The sequence below is a fragment of the Gymnodraco acuticeps genome, unplaced genomic scaffold, assembly GCF_902827175.1.
Source record: "Gymnodraco acuticeps unplaced genomic scaffold, fGymAcu1.1, whole genome shotgun sequence".
NCBI classification, from domain to species: domain Eukaryota; kingdom Metazoa; phylum Chordata; class Actinopteri; order Perciformes; family Bathydraconidae; genus Gymnodraco; species Gymnodraco acuticeps.
Genome location: NW_022990647.1, coordinates 1,137,733 through 1,147,531, shown reverse-complemented (window position 1 = coordinate 1,147,531; position 9,799 = coordinate 1,137,733). Strand labels below are relative to the sequence as shown.

Sequence of the window (9,799 nt, the reverse complement as noted above, 5' to 3'; positions counted from 1 at the left end):
TGTTCTTTCTCTGCAGGACTTTAGATCTCACACAATAGGCCTCAGATTCGGAGTCCAGACTCTGCTTTGCCTGGCTGGGAAACTAAACAAAGAGAGGAAGGAGGAGAAGGGGAAAAAAGCATTTTAGAGAGTAGTACAAGGAAAAAAAGTGACTTCAAAGAGTGTTTGCCGTGTTTGTGCAACAATTGTTCTCATTATTTTTACTGAAGTTGTTCATTAGTGGTCCTAAATTCAGAGTAGCTTTATATGAAAGAACATACATTTACATTTTTATGTTACATAATTTTTAACCAGGACTGTAAATTACAATTTTCCATAATTGTTTTAACATTGCTAGCACTGTGACTCTAGTCATGGGGACGTAGTTCTGTGCTTTGGCCCACCACTCAATGATTATTGAAAATGTCTTGACAGCTATTCAAATGAAACTAAAATGATGATATTTGGTAAAGAGATTCATGCATCCATCAGAATGATTTGTTATTAGCGATCCTGCTGTCACACGTAAATGAGATGATAAGCCTTCTGAACATCAGCAGGTTAGTGTTGTCATTATGTGATGTTGTATTACACCCTGCATTGCAATAGGTGTTACTCTTATGGTTTATGAATGTAAAAATAATACCTTTTATTTGTCATGGGTTTTAGTTTGTTCGATGCCAAAAATCTTATTTTCTTGGTTATTTTAACCATGAATAGTTGTATTCACGGGCAGAAGCTCAGTCCGTAGGAACTTAATTTGGAAACAGGAGGGTTGCCGGTCCACTTCCTAGGCAGTGCCAATGTGGCCTAATGCAAGGATGCACTATTGTCATGGCAGTGCAATGCCTTGAAAGTGGCATCTTACCCCTTATAAATGCACTATATTGCAATAGTTATTGACAGAAACTGTTCCTTTTAACTGCCCATTCTAACTCTGATATAATCCACTTTCTTCTCCCTCTGTTCCCTCCCGCTCGGCTCTCTCCTCCTTCTGTCTCAGGTACTACGTGTCTGGTGGCCCTGCTCTCTGATAAGGAGTTGACGGTGGCCAACGTTGGAGACTCGCGTGGAGTTCTTTGTGACAAAGACGGAAACGCTATTCCTCTGTCGCATGACCACAAACCTTACCAGCTAAAAGAACGCAAGAGGATCAAGAAGGCTGGTGAGGAAACAGCTGCAGTCCAGACCAGTAGACCTTTCTCCAGCAATTTTAAGCAGAACAAGGCTTTAGTTCAAACTTAAAGCTACATCGACACACAGATTGTTTTCATAAAGAGCATAAAATAGTCTTCTTATGATCAAAGCTGAGCACCATTATCCTTTTTCTCCACTTTGTGCGTGTCTGTGCTGAGGCTGACATCAAACCCTAGTGACTGATAACTCTATCTGCCTCTAATGCAGCATGTTATCAAATGCAGCCAGACAGTGCACAGTATTTAAGGTGTATTTGAAGGCATAATTCTCCCATCTACCCTATCTGCATACTCTCCATGCTGAAGAGAGTTTGATGGCAGTTTGCCAGATGAATCAGTTACAGCGTGGTCACTGTCAGGAAAGCCCACCATCTCCATCTAATGGTCTACTTGGGTACTAAATGAAAGCTCACAGATTTAGTTTGCATTGTGTTGCTGTTTACTTATTCATGTGACATACTTGCAATTATAATACTACACTTGAGTTCCTACTGTTTTAACTTCAGTGATGGGGCAGAATCTAATGATCATAATAATTATAGTTTCTCATAAACAGGAACCAGTGCTATACTAATAAAATAACAGCATAGACACTAGTCCTCTCTCCTGGGGCGGCATTTTATTTTGTTACGGTGGTGTTTATCTGTCTCTGTGACACAGTCCTGTAAACACTGATACTCCAGAACAATTACTGATAGAAACTCAATACCAAAACCACAGGCTCCTCTAATTAGTTTTTGGAGTACCATACATCTACATTTTCATTAGTGAAACCAGATTTTCTGGAATCTGTTTCAAGTACTAAATGGTAAATGAAGTCTCTGCACTAGAAAAAGAAAAGTAAACAATAACACTTGATACTAGAACCTCAAATTGCAACAACCATTTACAAAACAGTCAAACCACAAACGGCATTTTTTGAAAAATAATGGAAGTATTCAATTAATACGATTTTTAGGAAATGGTTCACTTATAATATGTATTATGATGTATCAGACTGTTGACTTTATATTTCCTTAACTAATAATTATAGTAATTAGTCATTATCTATTTTTGTATCTTTCTTTATTTTACTTCAACAATTGTTTTATTGTATTCTGTAAATTTTAGGATACATTGTAATTATTGTCATTTTAGGATTTTTGCAAATCCATTACTAAAGGTTTAACTGTCTGTGGCTCTCATACAAAAAACGTAAAAAAAAGTCATTTGAATAGTCCTCTGACTGAAAAATTGCAATTTCAAGAAACTTAGTGCTGACTTTAGTAATGAAATCTAACTGATTAATAATTAAAATTGATTTTAAATACAAGTAATTGGTAATAGTGGTGAGCATAAATAAATATAGTCCCATGATAATTTCAGGGCATAACTAATTAATGCATTTATTAAGCTAACTGCTGCTCTCAGCCGCTAACTGCTTAGGGTAATACTTCAATGACTAATGTCTCCCTTGCTTCTGAAAGCAATTTGTACATTCTATTCCCTGGTTATATTAAAGCAGTTAACGACATGAGCAAACATGAGGACACAGAGTTCATGTTCTCTGCTTTGCTGGGAAATGGGGAGTTTAGCAAACTAATAATAGTAACAGAAAGTTACACATAATGGGATTTGTTTTTATAGCCTAAACTCGGATTGTTTTTAAAACAATTTTTTTTTTTAAATCCTTGCTATGGCCTTGCTCACCAGGCTAGGGAGGCATCTTGACCTCATATGGAATTCCTCATCCTATCAGTTCCAGTACAATTCCCTCCTTGCAAATCTGTTGAAGCCATAGAGGACACACAGCTGTACTTGCAGGATGTGACATAAATTGAAATCAATCCAACATAAACAATTGCGTTCCATGAGCGTAAACAATGAGCACTGAGTGAACACATGTGAAGGGTACTAATCCAAAATACTATTTGCTTATTCGATGTGAACATAGTAGTCTCATAGATGAACAGACATGTTGCCAGTTGGTTCAGAGAAACAAAAATAGTCTTTTGTTTTGCAGTTTCACGTCAGTAACATGGAAAACATCTGTTTCTCTACTGTTCCCTCTACCTTTGTTTTCCTCTATCCTCTCACTTCCTCTCATTCTCTCTACCACCTCCCCCCCTCCATCTTGTAATTTACCCTCAACGTTTTGCTTTGGCACTTTCCAACTATTTCCCCTCTGTCTTCCTCCTCAGGTGGTTTCATCAGCTTCAACGGCTCGTGGCGTGTGCAGGGCATCCTGGCCATGTCCCGTTCTCTGGGCGATTACCCGCTGAAGAACCTCAACGTGGTCATTCCCAATCCGGACATCATGACGTTTGACCTGAACAAGCTGCAGCCGGAGTTCATGATCCTGGCCTCGGACGGCCTGTGGGACACCTTCAGCAACGAGGAGGCGGTTCGCTTCATCAGGGAACGACTGGCCGAGCCTCATTTCGGCGCAAAGAGCATCGTCCTCCAATCCTTTTATCGTGGTTGCCCTGACAACATCACCGTCATGGTAGTCAAGTTTAAAGGGAAGGCCAGCGAGAAGTAGACACAGCAACACACAGCATCTATATCATGTTTGAATATTAGTGAGAAGTAATAGGGTTAAGATGAGAGATTTAAAACTCAAAACAACATTTTGGGTGAGAACAATTTCTGTCACAGATATTTGCAGTTCCCCTCCTTTACTTTTATTGCTTTCATTTAGTTATGCAACAACAGATTGAGCTGTGTGTGTGTGCGTGCGTGTGTATGCTTGAGAATATGAAAATAATTGATATATTTCACGTTAACAACCAATGCATTGCCTGTCCAATAATGAGAAAATGACAGTAAACAAGCTAGCATGGAGTTTGACTTCCACGTTATTTCAGAGGTAAGGTCTTCCACTATGTGACCACTAATGTTTATGCTTTTAGTTTTCTAACTCTGTTGTCACATCATTTAATTGTAGACTTGTGTCTACCAAGTGACTGCACTGAAAAGGTATTTTTTTCCTGGATCAATTACATGTCACTGGTGCAAATATGATTGTATTCCCTTTATACAGGAACAACACAAATGTTTAAATATCACCATTGATATTGTACAGCAATACAACCAATTAAAATGGTCGCATCACACTTGCTGATCATGGGAATTTGATGTAAGGATGAAAGTGTTTTGTCTTGAGTTTTATAATTTTAGATGTTGAATGTCTAAGTTCACTTAAATTGATTGCTGTTTTTGTGCTGATAAAGTCTCAATTCTGTTTTTATTGTTGATACATATTACATTTGTTAAAGCTGAGACTCTGGTATGATCCCCACCTTATCAGCATGTATGTAACTACTGATAATGTAATGCTGCAGATTGTTAAAAGAAAATCTCACGTACAACTTAAAAAAAATCATTTTAAACTTGAGGAAGGAGGTAATAATTAAGGTCTCACAGGCAGTTACAATTGTGAATGATTTAGCAATTTCAATTATCAAGAAAGATTTACCACCGGCTTCTTTTTTTACATAATTATTGACGTGCTAGTCCTTTATCTGAGGTTTCTTCAATTATCACATGACAAATTAAAGTTACAATTTCAGCCTTTAATGCCATGTCCTCTCTGCTATTGATCATTATTAACATTTTCCTGAACTGTAACTCAAAATTTAACAAGCCTTTGAATGAATTGTTATTGTTGCCTTATTTTTTAAACTGTTGATTTCCTGTTATGAAGTCTGCTGCCAAAACTACTTTCAGTTTAATGTATTGCCGTCGATCATGCCATGCACACTGCTCGACCCTGAAGTCGTACATTTGAACTCACATGTAAAATAGCATTATGGGAAGAAATGTCTCTTAAGAGACATGGAATTGTAAGATGAATGTACATACTGTCCTCATGTTAGTATCACCCCTCCACTGTTCATGCATCAATGAATAAAAGCAGTGCGCCTGTTTCTGGATTGTTTAACTTCAGAGATATATATATCTATATCGATATATATATATCTATATATATATATATATCAGAGAAAACTGTCTGTTTGTGCTTTTTCAGTTCACATTCTTCCTAAAATATGTACCTTACAAAGTGTTTATGTGGGATTTGTACTTGTTTTTGTTGATTTTAATAAACTGTACACAAATACAATAACAATTATTCTGAAATTTCAAATTGTAAATCTAAAAGCGAACATTAAAAATGATATATGATCATTTTGTGTGTTTTTTTATTTAGAATGTATTCAGTAAAAGTAACTCATACATAGACAATAACCGGAAAGAAAAATAAACGAGATCAAAAATTGTAAAAACAGTACCCGTACATTATGTATGGGGACTCTGGGGATTAATATCAATAAAGGTAATACTTCAATTGATAGTAAATATAAGACATCTTTTCCCTGAATGCTTGACATATTTGCACTTGGGTTAAATGTATAGGGGCACTAAACAGAAACATGAATACCTAATCTTTTCTCAAGTATTTCCCTAAAGTTCTCTTACATGTTTGTTTTTTCCAGCGAAATAAATTAAACAATGGGTAATGAAGAGCTGATTTTAGTCAGGTTATGCCACCTGCTGGGCGATGACAATATATTCTTCACAGCAATCCACATTTAGTATGTCAGGTGATTCTGCTGATTGTTACTAGAAAGTAAGGAATATTTCAACAGATCTAACAAAAACAATTCAAAAATAACTCACCCTAGCTTTAAGATGTCATACAGAATGAATTGGGCAAACAATCAGAAGTCAGCCAGAATTAGAAATGAAATAAGATGCACTCAAATTAAATCTAGTGTACTAATTGTGACAATGTATAATTCCAATTATATTGTCCAGTGCTGATGTTGTACACTATTGTGTAATGCTAAAGTCTGTTTCAGTAATTCAAGATGTTTAATGTATGCGTATTTATTTGGGATCAATAACAGATTCCCAGAAACCATTTTTGCTGACAGGTTTCTCAAAGGCTCACATTTTGCCTACATAATCTCAGTCTAAAGATAAAACTACATTTACCCATCAGCCCAGGGCGAGCTATCCCCCAGCTGAATGTTCCTGTGATGACATTGCTCAGGGACATCTAGCCAGGAAGAAACATAATCTTACCGGTGTACCAAAATGGACTTCCTGGTTGGTGTATCTGATGATCTGTAGCAGGTGTGATGTGACTCCTCTACTAACTGTGCTGTGGTAACCAAAGAACTGTACGCAGTTAGTTGCACCATCACTTTGGATATAAATAGCATTACCGAAAGCTACGCAGACACAAGAGGAATCCCATCACAACAGAGGGGAGGGATCACTCTGCGCACATAAAGCATACTGACTGCAGCCAGTCTCTATAAGAGACGGGACACACTAAGCCTATAGATAGTCAGTACAAAGGGAGCCATTGGGTACAGCCTATTTCACACAGCTATACAAAAAGAAGAAGAAGAAGCTTACTTTATAGTCACGAGCTGCACTGTTAGGACATGGGCCTGCATGGATCCAAGCCTCGAAAACAAGCACAGGTCCTGATGCTGGGTCTGACTGGATCTGGAAAGACCACACTGCTCTACAGGCTGAAGTACAACGAGAGTGTGCTGACCGTGCCCACTGTGGGCTTCAACGTGGAGACGCTTGAGACGGACAGGAGCAGCCCGGGCCTGACGGTGTGGGATGTGGGGGGCCAGAGGAAGATGAGGCCCTATTGGAAACATTTCTATACTGATACAGCCGGACTGGTGTTTGTGGTGGACAGCTGGGATCAAAAGCATCTGGATGAGGCCCGCAAGGAACTTCATCGGGTAATTTAAACAGATACTTTTATACTCTTAATTGCACATATTCTTCCTTCAGTAAGAATTGTGTTTTTGTTACTTCAATTGGATGTTTGAGCTACATTGAGCAGAGTGATGTATGCAGAGTTGTACTCTTTAATAAATGGCTCATAGCAGAAGTTAAGCAGATATAAGAACATTTGCACATGCTTATTAATGTCTTGTCAACAACTATACTATACTAAACCAATTTGTACAAAACTGTGTATAATATTTTAATGAATGATGACAATTCACCCTGCAATAACACTTGAACTTTGCTTAGTTTATATGTAGTATAAAGAACATTTCATTATGACTAAATTCAAGATTCAAGGCTTTATTGTCACGTGCACAGTTGCTACAGTGTAGATATGGCGATGGAAAACTTAAGTCACAGGCTCCTCCAACAGTGCAACATGAATACATATAGGACATAGAACAAATAAAACAGATAAAATAGAACACATGCTCTATTAGTGAAACAATGTATGAGTAACTAAATCATATTTCATTACAACTGTTTTTTGTGTCTATCATTAGTCATCTGCTTATGCACCAGTACAGCATGCCAAACAGAACAAAATATCAATTGTTCGCAAACATATTAATAAATACCCTTATCTCTGTTTAAAACGACATTACAGTGTGCAGTATGTGTGCTCAACTACTCAATGCTTGATAGATATAGGTTAAACACAATAAACCAGTTAACTAAAAGATTTTGTACACAAGTTGACGTTTTTTTGTTTGCTTTCTTCTCCACTTTTAGGTCCTGAGGCATGAGAGTCTCAAAGGAGTCCCTCTCGTGGTCCTTGCCAACAAACAGGACCTCCAGGGCACTCAAAGCCCAGAGGCTCTTTGTGTGACACTGGACTTGAGAAGATTGTGCGAGGGCAGGACCTGGTTCATCCAGCCTTGCTCAGCCACCACCGGCGTGGGGCTGGAGGAGGGCTTCAGGAGGATCGTCTATCTGATGAAGACTCCATTCAAACAGACTCAAGAGGACATTAAGGTTAAGATGAAGTCCAAAGGGTTCAGTATCACAGCTATGAAAAAAGTGGTTTGTCTCTGCAGCAGATGATGGGGGAAAATCTGGTTTGAGAATCATTCAAGTGATTTGCAGGAGTCCTTGTTGTCTGCCTGTGTAATTCAGCAGCAAATGGCCTCACTGTGGCGTCTATAGGATCAGAGTATAGGAGGTGATGAGAAAAGGGATGAGATTATCTCAGTTTTGATTGTTAATCTACGTAACAGAGAGAAGCTTTATTCAGTGCTGATAAAGACAAAGTGTCCTTGGACCATGGTGATATCCCATGAGGGTGCTGTGATCTTGGGTTAAGACAGCTGGTGTGTCAAAAACTGATATTTGAGCTGAGCCTGAGAGAGAAACTGAACCTTTTGTAAAACAGAGTATTTGCAATGATTCAATCTAAGAGTTGTCTCTATACATGGAAATACAGACCAAATATATATTGGTCTGTGCATCAAAACAATTCGGTTCTCCAATTGTGCAACTTTTGCTTGTTTGTTTGTTTTATTTATGTTTAGTTTTATATTTATATTTTTATCAACTTTTATGAAATATAAAGACTTGTTGTTTTGTATAACTATTGGGTCTGTACAACACACATTTGACTTAAACAAAGGCCTATTTGTGACATTGATGTAAAATGTAGATGTTGCTACATCATACAAATTAAAGCCATGACAAAACTGTAAAATCTGTCAACTCAAAGCGTGTTTTCAATATGTGTTTATTACCATGCTTACAATATGTCAGTGTTGTTTTGTCTAATGTTGCAATGAAATAAAGAAAAATTCATGTTAAAGTCCTGAAATTCAAATTCTTAGATTTTCACATATGGGTTATACCAGGCATTTTTAAAGGTATGTCTTAAAACATACTTACATGCTTATTTTTTGTATTGCAACTGCTGCACAACAATTTCACTTAGGATAAATAAAGGTGTTCTTTATTTTATCTTGTCTGTTTGGCCCCGGATTGGTAAACCGGCCGTTGGCTATTATAGCCTACTGATAGTATCAATTAAAGTAAAGCAAAGTATCTATAGCTGTAAGCTAAAATAAATGACTGTAAAACTAGAAAGAAATAGATATTCAGTGCATGACATTAAGGATTTTGGGAGATGGCCCTGTGGGCCATCTAAGCTAATTTACAGATGGCCCTGAGCCCAATAGAGATTGCCCTGAAAAATGCGCGCGGACAAAATGACGCACGAAGGGTTTGGGGGGCCTCCCCCTAGAACATTTAGATTGTTGCAGGTCTTAGATGCTGTCTGGTGCAATCTCTAGACTGAATTATAAGATGAACCACCACAATATTATATTGTACAATTTAAATTTTATTTTTAATTTCACTTGTTTGTTTGTTCTTGTTTGTGTTTGCTCGCTTGCATGCCCTGCATAGCTTTAAGAAATACTTAAGTTGTTGGTCAAGACACTTTCCATCTGATGAAGGCAAATGCCTTCCCAGATGTAAAAAAAGTAGAAAACATTACATTCAGTTATAACTGCCAAAACAAACATTATTTACACTATTATGGCCCCTGTTAAAAATGTTTGTAATGTTATCTAAATTGGTCGAACGAATGCCTCCTCATCCGGAAGCTGACCGAGCAGACCCGAGCAGCAGTCGAGAGGAGCCGAGCGCATCCGCGAAGCACACAAAATGGCGACGTCAGAGTTCCCGTTAGCCGGCAAATCTAAATCTCTTCGGTCAAAATAATTTCCCTTTAGCGCAATACCGCTTCAGTTGCGCCACTTATGTGACAGACAAGAAGAGTATGTGACAGACAAGAATAGTCAATTCTAATGTCCAGGGGCGTCGCCTGGACCTGG

General features: G+C 37.9%; 2 protein-coding genes across 2 annotated transcripts in view; both read left to right on the top strand.

The window, feature by feature from the left end:
- The window catches only part of ppm1lb (protein phosphatase, Mg2+/Mn2+ dependent, 1Lb), a gene marked incomplete in the record, with an annotated part of 29,293 nt that extends 24,007 nt beyond the window's left edge, over positions 1 to 5,286 (top strand). Inside the window, 2 exon segments of the mRNA XM_034229443.1 lie at positions 983 to 1,144; positions 3,356 to 5,286. Of these exon segments, the coding sequence (XP_034085334.1) occupies positions 983 to 1,144; positions 3,356 to 3,696 (503 nt within the window).
- Positions 5,287 to 6,418: 1,132 nt separating this feature from the next.
- Positions 6,419 to 8,769, top strand: LOC117554838 (ADP-ribosylation factor-like protein 14). Its single transcript, XM_034229387.1, has 2 exons — positions 6,419 to 6,925; positions 7,710 to 8,769. Exons 1-2 carry the CDS (start codon positions 6,611 to 6,613, stop codon positions 8,019 to 8,021), a joined length of 627 nt encoding a protein of 208 aa, XP_034085278.1. The 5' UTR covers positions 6,419 to 6,610; the 3' UTR covers positions 8,022 to 8,769.
- The last annotated feature ends 1,030 nt before the right edge of the window (positions 8,770 to 9,799 follow it).